The 23,285-nt window shown below is 41.9% G+C and overlaps 1 protein-coding gene across 11 annotated transcripts in view; it reads left to right on the top strand.

Moving 5' to 3' along the window:
• The window catches only part of mark3a (MAP/microtubule affinity-regulating kinase 3a), a 48,324-nt gene that overhangs the window by 13,116 nt on the left and 11,923 nt on the right, over positions 1-23,285 (top strand). For 8 of the 11 annotated variants that reach the window (XR_013932183.1, XR_013932184.1, XM_080415024.1 and 5 more), the window contains exons 4-12: positions 4,011-4,059; positions 5,000-5,065; positions 6,904-6,974; positions 8,372-8,428; positions 11,678-11,914; positions 13,874-14,014; positions 15,642-15,741; positions 20,373-20,485; positions 20,646-20,793. Coding sequence is in view for 9 of the 11 variants with exons in the window: in XM_080415024.1 (XP_080271150.1) it covers positions 4,011-4,059; positions 5,000-5,065; positions 6,904-6,974; positions 8,372-8,428; positions 11,678-11,914; positions 13,874-14,014; positions 15,642-15,741; positions 20,373-20,485; positions 20,646-20,793 (982 nt within the window). In the remaining 2 variants the exon portion in view is untranslated. The remainder of the gene's footprint in view (positions 1-4,010; positions 4,060-4,999; positions 5,066-6,903; positions 6,975-8,371; positions 8,429-11,677; positions 11,915-13,873; positions 14,015-15,641; positions 15,742-20,372; positions 20,486-20,645; positions 20,794-23,285) is intronic. The other 3 variants (XM_080415025.1, XM_080415023.1, XM_080415022.1) reach the window with 1 other exon arrangement.

Raw genomic sequence — 23,285 nt, 5'->3', positions numbered from 1 at the left:
TCCTCCTGAGTAAGCAGACAGAGTCCTGGCCCCATTTGTTACCATGGTATCGCTCAAAGGTTGATTACATCAAAGGCCCCTGACGATGATGGCTATTTTAATTAACCCTTTAATTAACCAGACACTGTCTTGCTGATGATGGTAGATGACTGTCATAGTTGACACATGGAGCTGGGTTTCTGAAGTGAATCATTGCATTTAAAGGCTTTTTAAATGTAACGTACAGTATGACTGACTAACATTATTGATCCTAGAGTTTTTTTATTTATTTATTTGCTTAAGTACAAAGTATCATTTAATGATTTTACTTAAAGAAAAATATTTTGGTGCCCTTCTTAACTCATTCACTGCCACAATTATTGCTGGCCGCGTTTGCCCACTGCCAGAGATTTTTCATCGAAAAAAAAAAGTACTCAGGAGCCGAGATACAGATTTTTTTAAGTTAACAAGGAAGTGGATGGGAGTCTAGATCTTTAAACAATCATATCTCCTTGGTCTTTGGGTCAAATTTTAAAAAAAAACAAAAAACGTTTTTTACGTCAGTGGCAGGATTGGTAAACGGGAAAAATTACGTTTTTTACGTCAGTGGCAGTGAATGAGTTAAAGGTAGGGTAAGTGATATTTTTGGGTAATTCTTTTTTTTTTGTTAAAAGGTTAAAGTAGGCCATATTCTGATAGTAATCATTGCTACAGAGCGTTTGTTCGGTCACAGTCTCTCCAGCTCCTTAGTAAACAGAATATACGTACATTTTCAGGTAGGTGACAAGACAACATTTTAGCCAATCAGGAGAGAGCACTGAATATGCGTTTTCTGTTTAATAAAGAGCTGGAGAGACATGGGAGACTCCTTTTACTGAACACTCTATAGCAATGAGTACTATCAGAATATAGAGCTACTTAACACTTATTTTAAACAAAGTAAATCACTTACCCTACCTTTAATCTTCATTTCATGAATTTGGTTCTTATTTTTAATGTTTTATCACCATTTTAGGGTCTGTAATCTAGTTCTTAGTAGTGGTGGGTGTAGCCATTACCTTCAATTGCTTGTATATACCCAAGACCTTTGCCCAATTATCGAATAACTTCCATTTGTCCAATCTCATTTGTTAGCCCTCAGCACTGTGGTCTAGTCCTAGAAATGGGGTCAGGGGTTAGACGGGACGGCATCCTTAAAAATATAGTGCATTTATAATTTATCAGACGCAGGCGGTCACAAGGACAGAGAGAGGGTAGAGAGGATGACACGTGACACAGGAATACAGGTTCTGGTGGTAAGGCGTGGCACAGGGTGACTGAAGGCTGCTTACTCCAAGAGCCATTATGTATGAAACATTGTGCATAAATCATATCTACTCACAGTAGAGTACACAATACATTTCTGCATTTCTCAGTATGGACATTTTTTTATCTCTGATTGATGAAAAAGCATATTGTCTAATCATAGTTCAGAGCTGTGCACATTAGAAGTAAGAAAAGAGTCCTCTAAGAGTGTCCAAAAAGCACGTGGTCATGTATAGCAGTGGTTCTCAACTTGTGGGTCCTCAGATGACAGTGAAGTGACAATTTATGTACTTTTAAGACCTTTTTAATACCTCAAGAAAAGAAAAAGACCATCACTGCATCAAAAGTAATCAACAAGCTATACTATAAAAACTGGTCAAACATTGGCCAAATTGTCAAATAATATAAGAAAGAGGCAAACATTTTGAAATTAGCCGATCTACAAGCTCACGAGGCGTTGTGAGCTTGTAGATCTGCTATTTTAACTATTTATTTATCTGTTGAACTGAGTCAAACAAAATGTAATGCCTCAACTCCTACATTCCAAGTGCTTATCAGGGTGGGGGTTCCTTAGTTCAAATGTGATTTATTTTGGGGGGTCACAGCCTGATATGTATAGAATAACTGCCACTGGATGGAGGTGGGACTCCCAACACATTTGGTGGAGCTGAGCTGACACAATGAATACAAATTCCTAGAAATTCATCTTAATGTGAATTCAGTTGTTTTTACCTTTTGGGGAAAACATTCAAGTTGGTTAACAGAAAACTGTTTTTATTGGACTCACTCTAACATAAACAGACTATTAACATTGAGATTAAGAACAACATAATCTCCTTGCCACTCATGTTGCCAAATCTTTCCATTCTCCCAGCAGGGTGTCCACATTAGTACGCACCATGTCACATAAAGTTTACTTCCCGTAAATGCTGATCTTTGTGTAGAAAGTTGCCAACCATGTATGTTTTAATTTGTATCACCTTAGCGGTTGTTGTTGTTTTCTGTGGTGGTGTTCTTTTTGAATTCCATCCTCTCTCTTTCTTTTTTTTCTTTTTTACACGGATATGTACATTTACATCAACATAAACCCACACACACCCCCACACACACCTCACACAGAGTATTGTCTACAATGTCGTGCAAAGATCAAATGCAATAAACAATAGTTTGGAAGAAAAAAGGGACAGTTTGATATTATTTGATATGAGGCTGTCTAATGTTTTATTATAAAGCACTTCTGTGTATTTCATCACGTGGCAGGCTTTTTCTATATATCGAAATATCCGTTTGTCTATCTGTCCGTGTTCTGCAGCTGCAGACCATCAGAAAGCCAACAAGCACGCACGTAGCATCAGCCCCTATTCTCACTCCATAAAAGATTGATGCCTTTTATATTTTTATGGAGATGGGGGAAGGAAAAGTGTAGAGAGAGTGGTGATGGGGGGGGGGTAGAGATGGTAAGAGAGGGAGCGAGAATTGGAGGGAATTGTAAAGATGCTGAGATAGAGAAATGAAGAGGGATCAGATGGAGGCAGATGGAGAGGTAGAGATAGAGAGTGGAGCAGGCAGGGAAGGACACGTAGAGAGTGAACGAACGAACCAGCGAGCTGGCTGTACTTAACCAGATCAATATTAAGTAGCACTTAGTTCCTTTCGTTCCCAGTTGGGCCAGAAGACAAAAGACAGTATTTTGGCTCTGACAGATCGACCTGTCTCGACTTTAATGGGACCCCACCGCTGGCCTACTGATTACTCTGCACTCTTGGCGGGATGTAACAGCTAGCACACTTTAAAACTTTATTCACATCACCAGGTGGTCACAACAACGATGTGACAAGCAACTGCTCTCTCTTTTCAGAACAGGGTTTGCTGTAAAACATTCATTTCCCTTGTAGGGGGTGGTTGCTACTTGAAATTCTTCTCTGTATGTTTTTAAAAGAGAGTGGGCAGTTCATAGATGGTAGGAAGGTTCGTAGGAGGTGGAGGTAGAGGAGACTGTGTAGGAGAGAAAAACAAAAGGAAAGCTGAGAAGGAGACGGAGAGACAGACCGTAGAAAAGCTGAGAGGTAGTATGGGAGAGAGACACATGGAGAGGGAGACTGTAAGAGAGACGGAATGAAAGCTGAGAGGCGGACAGTATAGGAGACAGACAATAGGACAGCTGAGGGGGAGACGGTGTAGGAAAGACAGACAGTAGAACAGCTGAGAGGGAAATGGTGTAGGAGAGACATAGTAGGACAGCTGTTGGGGAGACGGACAGTAGGACAGCTGAGAGTAAGACGGTGTAGGAGAGTCCTAAGAGAGAAGTCTTCAGGTGACATTTTGTAGGTCAGGAAGGAATGACATGTGGGTCTACACACCATTAACACACGGCACTGAATATTTTATAATACCAACACACTCTTACCTTCATGTCTTGGTTTTGTAAGAGCAAGTGTCAGTTGTGCAAAATGGCAGATATGAGGTTTTGGAATGAGACTCAGTTGAGCGTTAAATCCATTGAAACGGGCACATAAGTCAATGGCACATTGTCAGTAGATGTGCTTTATTTTGACTATCTCTGGGAAATCATCAGAAGAGTTGCACAGAATGGAAGAAAAACAGAATGATGCAAGAAATGTAAAATGATCTCCTGTAGTGGTGTTATCCTGAGAAAAACACAGCATCATGAGGTCAATATCACAATCAGTAATCAGTTATTAATCTGTTTTTTCCCCTCCTTTCAGCTTTTCAGAGAAGTTAGAATAATGAAGATCTTGAATCACCCCAATATAGGTAAGTGGATGACATTTGCACGCATGCTTGCACATAATCACGCACATACAGTACATTTAATTGCAACACATTAACATTGACACATGAACCCATAACACAAGCACAACAAACACACACAACACCGTGCATAAAAACACATGCACTTGTCATGATCCCACGGCGCCTAGGCAGATCAGACTCGACTAGAGGGTGCGTTTGGTGTGAAGGGATTCCCTGATAATTACTTTTAAATTCCTTCCAACGCACCATGGTTTCCTCTGCAGAAATATAATTACTGGGCCGATGGTCAAAATGTTTCTCTCTCTGTTCTTCTCGCACTTTCACTCATTTTCTTTCTTTCCTTCCCAAAATGTCTATCTTCTCTCTCCTTCTGTCCCTCTATCTCTTTCTCACTCTCCCTCCCTCTTTCTCTCTCTCTCTACCTGGTCTATATTTAGCAGTGTTGAGCTGCTCATCATGCAGTCCTTAGCCCGATTTATACTTTGTGGTACGAGTGTCGCTTGCCGAAAATAGCCGATCTACAAGCTCAATCGGACCGTAGCGCGTGACACCGTCATACAACGAACTAGGAGTTAAGCATTTTAGATCAGTTGAAAATTCTGTAGAGAGGGAGCAGGTTTCTGATGGTGAACACTACATAGTAAACGCTGTTCCCTGAGACACGCACCGAAACAGGGGTGATCTTTTACTTTTGTCTCTGTCTCTCTAATAAAACACAGCAAGAATCTTTCGCTCTCTTTCCATCATAAGTGTCCTCTGACAAATCTGTTCTTTCCCGTTTTTTTTTAGGTATTCATGTTCATGAAGTCATTACTGTTATACAATGTTGTAGATCAATGTAAATGTCAAACATTGATCACTGCCTTGAGATGTAATTTTATCTGTCTTTCTTTTTCTCTCTACATCACTTGCTGTCTGTCTGTCTGTCTGTCTCTCTCAGTCAAACTGTTTGAGGTGATTGAGACAGAGAGGACGTTGTACTTGGTGATGGAGTATGCCAGTGGAGGTGAGTGACAGTCACAAACACCCTGACCTGATCTGTCTTATATCTATAAATTCCATGAATCTCTGTGTGTGTGTCTCGCTTCATGCCCAAATATGGAGATGACTGACGTCATAGACTGGACTCCAAGTAACTGTAACAAATAGCACTAGTGCATTTATACAGTGACAATACTGATGTGAAACCCACATCCACATCCATTCCTGTTGTTACTTTTCTGTCTTTTTCATCTGACCTATTTTGGTCTTTCTTTTACTTCTAAATGATTTCTAACATCTAATTATTATTTTTTTCTGGTATGTACTATTTTCCTATTAATCTGTAATAGGGATTTTAGCTCTTATTTTATTTGTCATTGTCTTTTTACCATTTTATGTTTTTATCCCCAACTTGGTCATTAGGCCAGTTCCCACACATAGTATCTGATGATGATTCTCCCTTCCTAGTTATATCCTTATGTCAACGCAGCTCCTCCACAGTGGCCTGTGAGCTGTGAGACACAGGTTGGATGTGGAGAGTGTGTCTTTTAGTGATTTAATGTTAGCGAGCAGGGATGGCTGTCTGTCTTCTGCTTCAGAAACAGAAAGCGGTTCCATCCTACAGATCTGCAGCACACAGCAGGGCAGGACTGTTTAGGTTGTGATTGGTCAACAGCACACAGCCAACAAGACTGTTGAGAGGCTGTGATTGGTCAGTACCCAGCCAGCGGGAATGTTGAGAGGCTGTGATTCGTCAGCACAGAGCCAGCAGGGCTGTTTGCCTGTTTTTCTCATGTCATTCCTGAATACACAAGAAACATGTATCTACACACACAAATACACGTTATCATAAGTCACACTTAAGCACACATGCCTGCACACACGTCACACTCTTAGCACATACTCGATGCACAATTTACACACACTTCTCAACCATCATCGCCATTTGACACGCCACTTGACACGCACTTGACGGACTTCACACAAAGGCATCGATACATGCACAGACACAAGTAAAAAGTGTACACACACGCGCACAAAAGACACACTTAACACAGAGCCGCAAGCACCCCCACACTTCAACCACTCTGCTTCCGTTAGCACACGAGAGAGTAGAGTCACGTTTGGGCTGGAGGGGATGTATGAGCTCGAAGGCGAGAGACAGAGTAGGCTGAGGGAAGTAAACAGTCTGATGTTGGGAGCCATGTTTAGAATAAGCAGCATTATTAGCTTGTCTCTCAAGACCGACACAGCTTCACTGCCAATAGGTTCAAATATTGCATAGAGGGAATCATTAGGTCCTGGGTTCTAATCCAACACATGAGAAGGGATATCATGTGTTTTCTCTGGGTGGCCAGCTTGCTTAGTCTTTTCATATCAGTGTCCCTAGGACAGAATCACTTGATATGGGGATCCACGGCCTAATGAAAGTCAATTTGAGGATCCATGACATTAAAAAGTTTGAAAACCCCTGGTCTATTTGGTAGAGAGACTGCCCTGTAAGTCTCTCTTCAACCTGGGATAGAAGGTCCCAGGTTGAATTTCCACCCCTGTCACCATCCATACTGTGTCTTTGAGCAAGACGCTAACCCCCTCAGTTGTAAGTTCTTCTACTGCAGTACCTCAGTACAGTCAGGAAACACCCTGTGTTGGGCTGCTGCTTTGGGAAGTTGAGGTCGATAAAGCCATTATAATGTTTGGGGTTTGTACATGTTAAGTGTGAAAAGTTTCTTTTTTGTCCTCTCCTCTCTCCCCCTTACATCCATTCTCTCACTTTTATTGCCTCTCAGTTCTTCTGCCTGTTCCTCTAATTATCGTCCCCTTTTCTCTCTCTTTTCTCTACTCTTGTTCTCTGTCTTGCAGGAGAGGTGTTCGACTACCTGGTCGCCCATGGAAGGATGAAGGAAAAAGAGGCCAGGGCTAAATTTAGACAGGTACCCAGTATTTTCCCCTGCAGTGCTCTGGTTTCATCCCTCTGTTCTGCCTTGTGGTTGTTCTCTCCAGACAGCCCAGAGACCTGACCTGAGAACAGCTCTGTCACCACTGACATCCTGAGTAATGAAAAATGTCCAAACTAAACCACTGCCGCATCACTTTATCTATGTCTTGTCACACGTAGCACTAATTTGGTTGGGAGAGATAAAAAAAAAGCAAACAAAAAACCTCACCAACAAAATGATAAAAATTGAAACTGAAAGGTGAATGTGAAGATGAGTCAGATGAGTGTAAATGTGCTGAAGTCATCATACGAAGTTGTGACATGTGACAACCTTCTGAAACGGTTCCTTTAATGCCTCATCAATCTGTGTCTGAAACCACACCACCACCACCACCACACACTGGTAACTGTTGTACAAGGAGAAGTGACCTATAACCCTCTGACTTAGTTTAGTTGCATCACTATAAAGCAGAGCTAAAGTGATAGAAAACTCAGGAATAAGTCAATTTAAAACTAAAAGTTAAAACTAAAAGAAAATGAACGTTAGGAAAAAATTGCTCATTTGTGCAGGTGAGATAAAAAAAACGAAGCTTACCCTAACCTTAACAAAGAGAACTGTGCCTAACCTTGATGTCAGAATTGTGCATGGAGTCGACGAGGTCCGCATTCCTTTGGCGTCAACATGGTACGCAAAGCTTACCCTCTGCATCTGAACACCAAAGTTACCTGACCAAATGTCAATTATTTGACTAATACAGGATCAGTGTGTGATGATGTGTTTAATGCAACATCAAACCAGACAAGTCATGTGTTGCACCTGTTGTGACTTGAGGAATCCACAGGGGATTAATATAAACAATATAGTCGCTTATATCGTCGCTGTTTGGAGAATCCATGTATGTATAAAACTGTTACTTTTCAGGAAACCTGTGTTACAATGGATCCTATGTAATTATTATTTAGTCACAAGTTCTTGGTAATACTTTTTGTTGGTTAAATATTAATAAAAACGACAGACAGACAGACTTAACTACTTTCTACCTGGCATCCCTGTTTTGGGCATGTAATTTTAGGGAAAGACTTTGTTGCATCATGACACACACAAGCTTGACTATTTTCACTACTCTTATACAACAAAGGATAAATTAGGGCATTAATGTATGAAAAAGCACAAGATGAAATATGGAGATTTATCTTTTGTCCGACAGTGATCTAATCCCAGCCCTAGTATTTTGCCAGTGTCTGGTCTTTTCTTCCCTCTCTCTGTCTTGACTACATCTGGTAACCTACTGTACCATCACTTAGCACATGATCCTTTGTCAGTGTGTACAGAGTGGGAGACATTAGACTAACCGTCTCCTCTGTGTGTTTGTCTTTGTGTTGTTTGTCCAGATTGTATCAGCAGTGCAGTACTGCCACCAGAAGCACATTGTTCACAGAGACCTTAAGGTGAGTAGAAGACTCTCCACTGACTGTACTTTGATTAATCACTTTAACCTTGGTGTCCCTATTTCAGGAATGTCATTAGTGAAAATTCCTAAAGTTTTTGGAAATGGATCACGATGCAACAAGTTGCAAGCTTAAGCAATGAAATATATCGGCTATTTATTATTATTATAAAAAAGTGCTTTTTTTTGGCAGAGGTAATGTTGTTGATACTAAGGCAAGAGGGTAACATCTATAATACAAGCCCAAGAAGAAAACCAAACAAGAAAAATACAAAGACATTTATATTAAATTCTCAGTGGACCCTCAAAGCACATGTGAGCTTTGCCATTCTGCTTCCACACACTAAGTAACTTAAAGGGATACTTCACTTTCACATAAAATAAACATTTAAAAAATATATTAAAAATAAATGAAAAAAGTAATGAAAAAATCACGGCCCCCTCACGCATTAGAGTGTCCTACTAATGTGTGAGGGGGCCTTTATTTTGCCATAACTTCTTTCATTTTTTTTAAATATTTTTTTTTAATGTTTATTTTATGTGAAAGTGAAGTATCCCTTTAAGTGGGCAGCTGTGCGCATCGACGGTGGTCATGAGTACCCTCTCTGAACACTGCCGTTTTGATCACAAATTAATATATATATATATATCTGCTGTCGGGCAGAAACCAGCTAACTCCAAAATGTTCATTTTTCAGGAAATGAAAAAAAAAAAGAAAAAAAGTGGAGTTAGGAGCTTTTGTTCATCATTGATAAGAACGGCTTAATAGACCTCCAAGCTCACAGTGATGTTGGAGGTCAAAAGGGGGTGGAGCCTGGAGTCAGAAAAAACAACTAACTCCAACCCCCTTTGATGGAGTTAGCTGGTTTAGCAGAAAGTTTGAGGATCCAATGGAGTTAGCTGGTTTTGTCAGAAGCGCTTTTTAATACTTTTCATTGGTTCAATATTTGTTTTACCAACAGATGTAAAGGGTGCACAGATTTTGTGATTTATGGAAAAAAAATGCAAAAGCTCCAAAATGGAGTTAGCTGGTTTCTACCCGACAGCAACTATATATATATATATGTATGTGTGTATGTCTGTCTGTTTCCTGTATACATTTGACCCCGATCACATACGACAGTAGAAAACAAAACATTGCCCCTTGCGTCAGAACGCGATACAATAGACAGACAATCTGACAAAGCCTGCTATCAATGAAGAGTCTCCAGTCAGTATGAATGCCTGCTTAGCGACAGCCTTGCAGACGTTCCTCACTGTGATAATGATAATACTTAGATGCCGCACAATAAAACCCACAATGTCGTATCCATTTGTAACTCCCGAAAGTGTACAAATGGAACCACATGGACCCGTAAGGGTTTGTTTGATAAACACTGAGGATTTTACTGTGCACCGATGGCACAAGGCTCTGCATTATACCTTTTTTTTTTTGCGTCACTATCTGACTCATAATCACAGTGAAGGATGACCTCTCGGGTATTAACCGCTATAATAAACCTCCATAAAGCCCACTGGTGGAGCTGGAGGGGCGCTGGTGGGCGGGGGTGGCGTTTGTGAGTCACACGTGTAAGGGCGTAAGTGGATCCTCTTTCCTTTTCACCTGCTCACATGTTTCCCCCTGCTCTCTCCCACACCAGCTATTGTCGTTTTAATGGTACCAGCGGTACACACCAAGCTTCTCTGCATATTAATATTGATGGTCCCAGTATTTTTATCTGGGCCTCTGTGGGTTAGGGGCCTCCACGTCAGTGGGTGTAGTGGTGGAGAATCTGTACAGTATATATATCTCCATTTGCCGGCAGCTGCTTGTCCAAAGCCTGTTTCCTTCTGTGTGCGAACACACACACACACACACACACACACACACACACACACACACACACACACACACACACACACACACACACACACACACACACATGAAAGAAACATGAGCCAAAGATTTGAGAGTAGCATGTGTGTACTCACTGTTCACAGTAAAACCTAGAGTCTGAAAGCAACGGACCAATAAGAATAATTTTTTATACTTTTGGAATGAAATGACCGCTCTGGATATTACTGTGTATACTGTGTATTTTGTATGCGTGTGTGTATGTCTGTGCTTTTGTGTGCGTGTGTTCCTATACATGTGTGTGCTTCTGAGTGCGAGAGTCCTTGTGCGTGTGTCCTGGTCACATGGGAAAAGGAGAAGTGGAAATGGAACATAGTTAAAATTTTAACAGTACAGCGGCTCAGGCTTGTCGGGCACTTTGTTGTTCTCAAGCAGCTCCACGTGACTTCGTCAGTGACGTCCACGTGACGACATCACTGAGGTCCACGTGACGACGTCACTGAGGATACTTCTGGAACCTGACTACATCATAGCAAAATCCTTTTAAGCTCTCAAAGCAGCGCGACACGTTGTGAACTTGTAGATCTTGTATAGCTTGTAGATCTGCCATTTTTGGCAAATGTTCCCCTCAGAAAATGGATGCTGGAGTTCAAGTTAACACTGAGGATTTTGTGTTGACATAATATGAGACTTTTAGCTGATGATGGTTCTAATCTAGATCAGAACAGTGAACAAGCAGTATCTTGCTCAAGGACCTTTATAGGATGCACTGCAAAATGTGGCCCATTTTAAACGAGCATTGTTTAAGCATTTAAGTAAGCATGTGTCCTCCACCAATAATGCAGCAACCCTCCTACGCACTGCAATATATTTCATTGCTTAAGTATATTTAAAGGATAATGAATAAGCTAGGTGGTCATTACTGAGATATAAACCCTGACAGGGTGATGCAGGGTGATCTTGAATCACCCTGAAAAGGTTTATTTCTCAATAAAGACCGCCTCGCTGTTAATTATCCCACTTATTGCACAGCTACTTACTGAAGAAATCAATCAATCATTTGCCATAAAATTATTTATAACAAAACGTATTGAATTGATTTTATTGATTTTAGCCATACTGCCCTGCTAGTGGTCAACGTTATTAGTTGACAAATGAACAAACACACAGAGACCAATTCATAGCGCGTCCCCACCATGTGTGAACGCATTATCCACATATTTATTCTGGCTTTTGTTACATGTGAGATTGTTATATTATGTTTCTTGAAACATGGAATGGCATAGTTGACAGTTGTACTGTTGAATTACCTATTATTAGTATGCTGCTGTAACACTACGATTTCCCTCTGAGATGAATTGAAGTGTAATCTGATGTACACTATTTAATGTAACCTTGACCTCTGTGTGTCTCCAGGCAGAGAACCTGCTGCTGGACGCAGACATGAACATAAAGATAGCAGACTTTGGCTTCAGTAATGAATTCACTATGGGAAACAAGTTGGACACATTCTGTGGTTCCCCTCCCTACGCCGCCCCAGAGCTGTTCCAGGGTAAGAAATACGACGGGCCAGAGGTGGACGTCTGGAGTCTGGGAGTCATCCTTTACACGCTGGTCAGTGGCTCGCTGCCTTTCGATGGACAGAACCTCAAGGTGAGTGTAGATCTGCGCTCACACTACAGGAGTTATAAAATCCTAACTGATTTTGAAAGCGGGTGCACACACTACGAGTTCTGGAAATAATGGCGCATCACACACTACAGGATATTATTACGATTATTATGCCTGGAGGAACATGATCTCATCTGACGTGATCATATGCGGAAGCAGATGTAAACAATGTAGCTGTTTAAACTTGCAGTGGTAATGCTTTGCATTGGGGGAAAATAAATCGAAATGAGTCTGACTGAACAACATTTCATGTTTTCTTTGTTTTTTCCGGTCGCCATGTCAAAAATCCTCTCATTCACTTCACATCTGTCTCCTTGTAGACTGGTCTCTTGGCTATTGTGGTCACCTGTGACTTCCGCCTTTCCACTCAGACAATAGTGATGTAATCATCCAGACTTTAAATCCTAAATATCAAACATGTTTGATATTATCATGGCGGCCAATGTGTCTCTGAGCAAAGGTCAGAACTGTAAACTTCGTCCTCACACTTCATTTGGGCAGATAATCAGTTCCGACCAGCCTCAAATCAGGAATGTTCCCGCGAAGGTTGGGAGTTGCATATCGGGCATACACCAAAATCTGCCCAATTATCCTATAGTGTGAGCCCAGCTTTAGAGAGTGAAAGAGAGTTTGACAAACGGTAAAAAAAAAAAAAGTACTGAAATGAAGCTTTGCGTTTGTTCAGGCAGTGCACTGAAGCCCAGCTGACTTGTGCATCCGCCAATCACATTCAAACAAATCAATGACCGCTGACCGCGCATACTCTCACTTTGCTATTCATTCAAAACACTGATGCATTTCAACTCGGATCACTTCAGATTCCGTCCACAGTTCCCCACCTCTTTGTATTTATATCTGGTTTTGTGCTATTGTTTCATATTTATAGAATGATGTTGATTTTTATTGGACTCCCTGTTGAATCTCTTGCCTGCTGTTTTGATTCATTGGTTAGCATCCTCAGAGATGAGCCTTTTTCACCTAATAATCTGTATAATCTTTTAGTGCAGCAAATGGTCCTAAATCCTTCAACATAAGTGTCTTGGAGTTAACGAACCTATTGTTTTGAGCTGTTGTTAAAGCAAAAAGTATTAAAACACTTTTTCACGAGAAGCACTGAGAGAGTGCGGATTAGCCGACACCAACATGGGAGGGACTCCTGGATCGCTACCCTCCACTATAGCATCAGGGTCTGGAGCTCTGCAGTGGTGTGGCTCCGCTCTCACACCGCACTGTCTAGGGTGGCTCTTTTCCCTCCTAGCTGCGCCTTAGGTTTGACTCCCACAGTGTCAGTTTGCTCGCTACCAGTACTGGGTGCCATCCCTCTCTCTTTGACCTTGTCCGTGACCCACGTTTCTGATCTGGTCCTCCAATGCTACATCAAGTGCCTTTCGTAGTATTCTTGTGTAAACGCCATCCAGGGCCTTTTCCTGCTGTAGTGTGAGCGTCCACGTCTCGTCCCTGTACTGATTCCACTGTAGCCGCAAACGGCTGCCTCTTGAGATTATCTCCCATGTCAGATTTCCACACACTCCTCATACCATACAAAAGCACAAACATATTTCATCACAGACACTTTCTCTCATCTTTTTATCAATAAGACCATGTAACAGTTCTTTCCCCCCCTTTTTTCTGCCAACTTGGTCGTTATGCCAATTCCCAAATTCCTCACACCCTTGTGTTGAAAGTCTTGTTCTAACTTGTGTAAGTCTTGTTCGAACTTGTGTAGTCTCGTCACTAAGCTAACGATCCTGTACGCCAAACTGCCCCTGTCCTCTCCTCCATGGGAGTTGAGGGAGAGAGGCTTCTCTTTCGACATGTCCACCATAACACAATTACTTCCACAGTTGGAGATTAACGATGAACTAATACACAGAAATACACAGGAATACACAGAAATGTATTATATCGCTGACTCCTTCTTGTCCTGGTCTCCGCCTACAGGAGTTGAGGGAGAGGGTTCTCAGAGGGAAGTACCGCATCCCGTTCTACATGTCCACAGACTGCGAGAACCTCCTCAAACGCTTCCTGGTGCTCAACCCGGCCAAGAGGGGCACTCTGGAGGTGAGGGAGGACCTACAGAATGTAAATATGACATATTTTAAATATGAACCACATCAGAATGCCCACAGCCATCCGGAGAATGCCTTCACCTCTCCTGTATCTACCATCAACTCCTCCACCACTTCCTGACCCCTGCATCCACCCTGCATCTCCTCCAGTACTCTCACACACGTCATCTTTGTCCGAGTGTGTTGAGGCCTTTCTGTCTGTCTGTCTGTCTGTCTGTCTGTCTGTCTCTCTCTCTCTCTCTCTGTCTGCATCATCAGTCTTCCATTCAGTTCCTTACTGATTTTGCTTCCTCCTCCAATTGTGAAAACATGGAAAACGGATTCATAGTTTGTGCTGTTGAGATTGGGTATGACGTGATAACGGCACATATTTGGCTATGTAGCTTTAGTTGGGAGCAAAATCTAAAAAAATCTATTTCTAGTTTCTAGCCCATCACATTGTTTTTTTTTTTTTTTTTTACGTGCTTACCCATGCTAACACCACCTCCTCTGCTCTGCCACGCCCTGTGATGCAATAAAGTGTAATGCACAATTTGATGCCCAGCTTTATTATGGCACATCATTTGTATTAACTTCCAACATGAGCACTTAACTTGATTAGACTCAAAGGCAGAGTCCCTGCCCTTATAGCGTAAGACCCCTCTGTATCAAAGGCATAGAAATGTTCCCATTCTGTCTGTTTGAAGGGAACAGTCGATACATAAGTGAATTAAGTTTAATGTGTCTGACTTGAATATAAAGAGTGAGTTATTCTTGGTTGCTCGTCGTGCACCAGATCTATAAGCTCACGTTGTGAGCTTATAGATCTATTCTGTGTGTGCGGAACCGGCGCGCAACTAGGTTGAATTTGGGCTTAAGAGGACCATGTGTCAGTGAAATGTCTACACACCAGTTGCCACATGACCGGCCTAGTTCACGCTGTAAAGGGGTGGTCTTGCTAATCAATTCAACCCTTACTCTGATTCATTAGAATGCAGCAAAGGGATCATCTGATTAAACGCTGTGAACTGATGTCTTGTCTTATCTCAGTTCTGATGTCTTTATGATGACCTAGTAGGCAGGTGATGGACAGCCAAACAAAAACCATAGTGCATACTGATACACGTTCTATTACACAAAAGACTGTAATAAAAACCCACAACGCTTAGGGAAGAAAATGTAATGCTCCTTTTAAATAACCCATTAAGACCTAAGGCCGATTCTACACATGCCTTCTAAATCGGTAGTTCAAGATTTTTCAAAAATAGCAGATGTACAAGCTCGCAGCGCGGCATGTAGTGACGTGCTGAGAGCTTGCATATCTGCTATTTTTGAATAGCCAACGCAAAAATCTAAAATGACACAGATGCTTTCCCGGTTTTGATGGGTTAATGCAACTAACTAAGTTTGAGTTGCGTGCATCGTGTATCTGTTTTGAAGTCCCTCTACCTTGTAATCTCCCACACTTGAATCCACCAAAATGACAACTGGGAGATGTGAAACTCAAAGAGGTCAATCTTTCTCCACTGATGGGATTTGAAGCATACTCCATGTACAACACAGCAACACTCGCAGTCCCAAGATTATTGTTGTGAGCAGTTAACTGGTGCCCTAATGTCCAGCTGTATCATGGTCTGAATGTCTCGTTCTCTCATTTCTAGCAAATTATGAAGGACCGCTGGATCAACGCAGGCTTTGATGAAGATGAGCTCAAGCCCTTCACCGAACCAGAATTGGACATCACAGACCAGAAAAGAATAGGTAATGGAAATAATGATGTGTGGGTGTGTGATAGATTTTAAAGGATAGTTTGCAACATGGATTCATGTATGTGACCCTAGATTGTATATAGGGGGGAAAGGATTGCAAGTACAATCAAGTACATTTCTTTTTTTAATACACTGAATATACGCCATTTTGGAAGTGAGCTATTGACATTTGTCAAAGCTTATTATTAATTCAAGCTTATTATATGCTCAATACATCCTGATACGTGCTGGCCTGTGGGCTGCAACAACAAAATGGCTGAACTGCTCCCAATATTTCAACAAGAACTTTTAAAGAGAGAGATGAAACATGCTGATTAATAAAGAGAAAGAATGAGGACAGAGAGAGAGAGAGAGATGAGCAGAGAACGATGTGAGGAAGCGGATAAAGTCAAGAGGGAGGTATGAACAAGGATGAAGAGAGACTGATTAGAGGGACGAAATGGAAAGAGTGAAGGGGATGCAGGCTGAAAAGAGAGGAAAGGGATGAGATGATACTTGTGAAGTAGATAGAGAGAGAACAGAGGGGATGAAGACAAATTTATGAGAGAAGGAAGTCAAATGAAGAGAAACAAATGAAGCCGATAGATATAAGATGAGAGAAAGAAAAAAAATGAGGGATGGGTGAATGACCGATATAGGAAGAGGAGAGAAAGGAAAAAGAGAAATGGAGGCAGAGAGAGAGAGGGAGGGAGGGTCGTGAAGAGATAAATTAATGAGAGGGAGAGGGGGGGCCGAGAGACGGCCTCACATGTTCTTCCTAATCAGAGAGTCAGAGCACGTTACAGGGAGCTCCCCATCTCTCTCTCTCTCTTTCTCTTGCTCTCTCTTCAGTAAAAGTGAATTCCCTGCTGCTTTGATAAAGCTGCTATGTAGGGCTGTGACGCTATGGAATTTTTCTTAGCACTCTGGAACAGCAATGTATCCAGGCAGTTTACCGCACTCAGCTCTCACTCTTACAGCACTAGCCTCATGTACTCCATGCTAGAACACGCTCGCTTGAGGAGACCGTTGCATGGTTGAATCCCTCACACTGCACTTAACCACATGAACCCTAGCGTCCCCATTCTGGTGGCGAACATTTGGTGACAATAGCAGATCTTCAAGCTCACCCTGTTGCAATGCCATGTGTTCTGGCCTTGTAGATGGGGTATTTTCGGCGACGAGATTTGGTGAGGGAAAAAAGGAGTGGACACTTTCCTGTGTAATTATTTTGCTGTAAAACAGAGGACGAATATGATACAAAAATACAATACAATAAAAAATATATATACTTTGATAGAACACAGATTCAAACGGTCCTAATGATTCCTGCCCACTGCTTGATGGTATTGTAATCACTATTCTAGTCTGTGTATCTGCCTGTTAGTCTGTGAACAACATGACTCCAATGGATTTTCATGAAACTTAAAAAGTAGGAATGGTTTGCTGGCTGCCCTGAAGAGATGATTCACTTTTGGCTCGTCAAGGTCATAATCCAGGTTGTGAAGTAGAAGTTACATAATCAGTTATATTCCTCATCGATTTTTGTGTGGGCAGAGTTTGTCCACCCCAGGTGCAAGTTTTAAGGTACAATGCCGAAACGCGTTAGCAGACTGAAATAGTACAATAAAAATGTGAACCTGTGCTAAAAGTCTAGAATTTAATTTATTGTCTCCGCCAGGCCGAAAGGCATGGCGAGAGAGTATGTTTTCGCCCCTGTCCGTCCGTCCGTCCGTCCGTGTGTCCGTCCGTCCGTCCGTCCGTCCTGTCTGTGTGTTACCACCAAATCTCCGGCACCGTAGGCCCGGTCGCTGCGAAACTGTGCACACACACTCCCTGGATGCCAATTCAGAACCTCTGCCTCAAATTTTTCACATGGGCCTGTTATAGCGCCACCAGGAGGCCGATTTGTGCAAAACCCATTTTTTCCCATTACTCCTACAGTTTTTAACCAAACCTCATGCAAATCGGTACACAGTATCTCTATAGTCATGTGATCAACCCTGATCTGTCCGATTTCCCATATTCCATCCTCATTGGCTAAGGTTACCATCCAAAGTTTGCAGGATTGGTCCGTTTTGAACAAACTGCCTCAAATCATGAACGCAGCTTGCCATTTGCATAAAATTGCACACGCACATTCCCACTAGGCCGAGGAAGAAATGGCACTTAAAACTTTTCACATCAGCCTCATGGTGGCGCTATAACAGGCCGATTTGCATTTTTAACTATAACTGCACCGATCTGCGTGAAACTTTGCACGCCTACTCCCTAGAGGCCAAGGAAAAACATCTGCACTGCATTTTTCACATCTGCTTTTTACAGCGCCACCAGGAGGCCGACTTATGTCAAATACATTTTTGGATATTAATCCTTCAGATTTTATCCAAACATCACACAATTCGGTACACAGTATCTCTATAGTCATGTGATCAAGACGCATCTGTCCGATATTTCATATTCCATCCTGATTGACTAAGGTTGACTTCCAAAGTTTGCAGGATTGGTCCGTTTTGAACAAAATGTATGAAATCATGAACGCGGCGTGCGATTTCCGTGAAAATTTGCACGCACATTCCCACTAGGCCGAGGAAGAAATGCCACCCTTTTCACATTGGCCTATTATAGCGCCACCAGGAGGCCACAATAACTTACCTGACCTGGCGGAGACCTGTGCTCCGAGGAGCACTTTTTCTAGTTTATTTTACCTTTTATTGTTTTTTTCTACTTCAACAAAATATTGACTATAGCTGAGCACCTACAGATATGGAGACAATCAGAGGAAGCATACCTGCTGTGCATCTCGATGCAAAACATTTATTGTTCTGCAGTCTTTCAGTGAAGGATAGTTGTACAAATACATGGTGTGATGGCTGAATGAAGGAAGGGTAGGTAGGTAGATGGATAACAAAGCATATGTGTCTGTCGCAGTTGCCCTTCTCATCCTCGCAGGGAGGGAGGGAGGGAGGGGAGAGAGAGATCTGTCGAGGGATAGGTGGAGCGAGGTAATGTGGAGCGCTCACTTAGACAGATAACTGTTCCAAGACCAGTGCGTAGCTCCACCTGGCATGCTCGGCTCAACGTGAGCTCTGTTTCTGGCTGACTGGGGGTGGAAACCAGCGCACGTCAGAGGAGCGTGTGCAAGTACATATTTGCGCACGCACACATGAACTTGCATGCATATGTACAATATACTGTACATGCATAAATAAGTGTGTGCACTTACGTGCATAATTCTACACTTGTGTGTGGTGCACATGTTTTTGTGTGTGCATATACTGCATACAGTATTTGTGTATGTTTGTTTGTATGTATGCGTGGATACTTAAACACAACAGGCGAGTGTGTGTGCACTCATGTGTGTGTTTGCGCCTGCGCAGCCTTGTGCTTATTGTCAGCACCTGTCTTCTGCTGACTGATGGAGCCACAGGGCAGAGAGGGGGTCGATTGTGTGTGTGTGTGCACATGCACATGCATGCAGTGGGAGAGTAATATCACCTGAGCTCCACTGAGTCATTCTGAAGCCCCGAAGAGTTTGCTTCATTTAATAAACCATGACCTCCCTCTGGGATCCCATTTCTACATTTGCATAAAGCATTTACTGGACAGGAAATCCACAGCCGAAAAGATGCACAAAACACCACACTGGAAATGGAATATGCACAACGCGTTATCAGCCATATGGTCATGGATATGACTGTTATTATACGCTATATTATCGGTCCTGAGGAGGGAGTGCAGCATTTCAACATGGCAATATGAAGACACAAAGCTAGTCGATGGAACAGTAAAACTAATATATTTGGAGTCCCAGCTAAGGGTGGGCTGTAGCACAACACTCATTAGTTTAACAGCATCCACACACTTGTGGTTTCATTAACCATCAACTCTTTTTAGAAAATATGCACAACGCACTGAGCAGAGGGCCAACAGCATTCGTTTAATTGGATGCTTGCGGTTCCTTTCTTCAAACGTAGAGGAAACATTAGTTAAAAAGCCTGCATAGAGAGAATTGCACAGCAATGGATAACATATTCATTCACTAGTTAATTACTTAAATGGCTTTTACAACATCCTTGATTGTGGTTTTGTCTGACCAGACCAGATGATGGGGAATTTGGCTAGTAATCACAGTTTTGTTTTGGTTAGTATGCATACAGTCGCTTTTGGTCAATAAGCAGAATGTTTTTCTTTATAATTGAGAAGGTCGGGTCTATTCTTGTTATTGTGAATCTGGAAAAAAAACATGATTTTTATATTGGCGTCTGTAGGGTACCTTGCAGCTGTCTGGATCTTAGTTATTCTGTTTGAAGTCGCATAATGAGATACTAAGAAGTTCAAAGTCTGAAGTATCAGCTTGACAGAAAATAAAGAATGGATCCATGAGTCCAAATAAATAAACTGCATGGAAAATGGCATTAATTAGTTTGAACAGAACCCATGCTTGTGGCCTTTCTGCAGATGGGATGGTGTGGTTACACTTTTCTTTCTTTTTTTACGAGTAAATGCAAGCGTTTTTCAGAAAGTAGGTTTTACACCCTACCCATGAATGGATGGCATATAAAAAGCATTATAAACTGTTTCATTGTGCAGATGTGATGGTGGGGATGGGTTAAGTATAACCTGTGTGTTTTCTGTGTGCAGATGTGATGGTGGGGATGGGTTATAATCTGGAGGAGATCCAGGAATCTCTGGCCAAGATGAAGTACGATGAGATCACAGCCACGTACTTGCTCCTGGGCAGGAAGGCCTCCGAGGTACAAACAACTTCACTTTCTCTGTTGTTGGTATTTTGTGTTTAAATACAATATGCATAATAATGTGAATGTGTGTCCATCTGTATATTTCTCTGATCCCTGTCTCTGCATGCCCATCTGTCTGTGTGTTTATTTGTTCGGTCTGGCTGTCCCTCCTCAGTTGGAGCCCGGTGAGTCAGCCTCCAGCAGTAACCTGTCTCTAGCCAAGCCTAGGCCCAACAGTGAGCTCAATGGCCAGTCTCCATCTCACCTCAAAGTCCAGAGGACCGTTTCTTCCAACCAGAAACAAAGGCGCTACAGCGAACAAGGTGAGATAACCTGGAACTTAAGTATTTATATAAATATTATGTGATGTTATATGAGCCTCTAAACATTTTCACAATATATTTTTGACACATTAGGTCCACTTAAAATGTATTTTCTCGTATAGATAACGTATTTCATTGCCCCATTTTTTGGTGTATTTATAATATGTTGGGATATAAACATTGACTAAAAAGCTAAAATGTACATAAATGTGGGAAGCCCAAAACGTGTTTCTTAGCTTTGTTTTTAAAGAATAATTTTGCTTTGGCTGTTACATTTTATATTTAGCCAGTTAATTAGGATAATTTTGGCCACATAGGCTAGCCAAAGAAAATGGCTTGTGGTACTCTGCTAAAGAGCGAGGCAAACCATAGCCGTGCTAAATCCACTCTCTGCACCAAAACGTTTGATGCTCAGACAATTCACTTCCGCATGCCGCATCCAATGATCTGCTGTTGGCTGAAGTGTTGTGAAAGAGGAGTGACGCTGTGGCCTCACGTGATATACTACGTCCACACAGTCTCAAGAGGAGAATTACAAGAGCCAAAGATCAAATCTTTCTAGGAGGTCAAAATAGCCTTTGTAGATCCACTATTTCCAGTGAGCAAAGCCAAGCAAGTCACCCCCCTCTTGTCCTATACCAAACCGATAAGCCAATGCTACCATACTTGAGTGAGGAAGGAGCTCATCATATGTAATTATTTAATCCAGAAATAATGGCATCTTTAAAATGAGTATAATATTGATATTGTGTGTTTACTGTATATACTTGTTTTTGGATATGAATATGCTTGAGGAGACAGTTGCATGGTTGAATCCCTCACACTGCACTTAACCACATGAACCCTAGCGTCCCCATTCTGGGGGCGAACATTTGGTGACAATAGCAGATCTTCAAGCTCACACTGTTGCAATGCCATGTGTTCTGGCCTTGTAGATGGGGTATGAAGAGTAGCTCAAGATATCTTGAGTGGCCACATATTAGACATCTTTATTATTGGTTTTGAGCTCAGGAGCCCTCTACTGGCCTTAAAATGTAATCCCAAAAGAAAGATCTCCGGCAATAATATCCTATTTTGCAGTGTTTATAAACAATGCACTTTGAAAACAGTGACATTTTTATGGTGGTGTTGTGAATCCAAAATTGATTTGATACCACCCAGTGTTCTGCACAGCTCCCTGTGTAGAGTGCAATTGCTATTCACATGCGAAAGAGATCTTGGTCGCCTCCTTCACGCACCATTATACCTCTCTCCATTAATGTGTATAATTTCATGAATTTTTCTTAACACATTGTGTGCCAGAGGTTTATTAAAATAGGGAACATCTAGTGCCAGCATATCTTCCATCCATTTACGCTGATATGTTGCGTGCTGTAGAAGCCCCGACGAGGACGCGCATGTAAACAAAGCCTGCGTGCGAGACGGCGGAGGGTCCCGACTAACGCCTGGAACAATAATATTTCTAACGCAATCCTCCATTGCAGAGTGATCACCGATCGAAAACGGCTACTTTCCACCACGTTAAAAAAGAAATGGAGATATTAAGCTTTTAGTCAAGGAGTTAACATTGGAGCGGACGACCGGAAGCATTTTTGACATGGATCCATATCCGGCCGGCCTCTCCTTCTTAGAGACTTCTTGGATGATCCCAAAGTTTTGTTAGAGCGCCCCACGTGGGAAAAAAATATAAAAAACAAAAATGGTCCAAAACGGTCCGGACCGTTTATGGCACATAACGCATAGCTTCTCAAAAACGGTCGGGACCGTTTTTGGCACTCGATGTGTTAATTGGAAAGAACAGATTGTTCAGAGGACATAATGTGGATACATGTATCCACATTGGGTGAATGCTAACTAAGAATATACAAATGGGACCAAATGCTACCGCAAAAGTCCCTTTGGTTCCAGTTGAGGTTAATGGATAATGTCAGTAAATTCAAGTAAAATACAGACTATATTACATTAGGTCCCCTTGCTGTATCTGTATGAATAGGAAATTATAAAGCTTCTTGGTTCTCACGTAATACTAGTCCTGTGTGAATAGGGCTATGGATGAAGTGTGAATTGATATAAAAGAGAGCTAGAGTTGAGGCCAAAGGCCTGGAGACGGTGGCAAGTGATTATGCAAACAAGGCGGAGACCACTAGCAAACTTGCCTACATCATAAATTCTAATGGCCTCTGCTGTTCAGAAAAAGAAAATAAATCTGCTGGACATTGAAAATCAACAAAGTGAAATGAAAGAATGACACTGTCCACTGTGGTGTAGGTGGTTGCTGATTCAACTTCTTAGTCACACCTGGCCTGAGTAAAACTAGACTCTGGGCTGGATGTTACCGCGTAAATCAGCCACCATCCACACAACACACCACTCAGCACAGAAGGCAAGGCACACTACACTGCTTTTAATTAGTTAATTAAAACTATTAATTAAATAGTTAATTGCTATAAATAAACATAGCCCTTCTCCTCCAGGCATTGCTTGAACGAAAA

This window comes from Gymnoscopelus braueri, assembly GCF_963280865.1.
Source record: "Gymnoscopelus braueri genome assembly, chromosome: 19".
Classification (NCBI taxonomy): domain Eukaryota; kingdom Metazoa; phylum Chordata; class Actinopteri; order Myctophiformes; family Myctophidae; genus Gymnoscopelus; species Gymnoscopelus braueri.
Note: the sequence above shows the minus strand (reverse complement) of the source record. Positions and strands in the feature narration are given on the sequence as shown.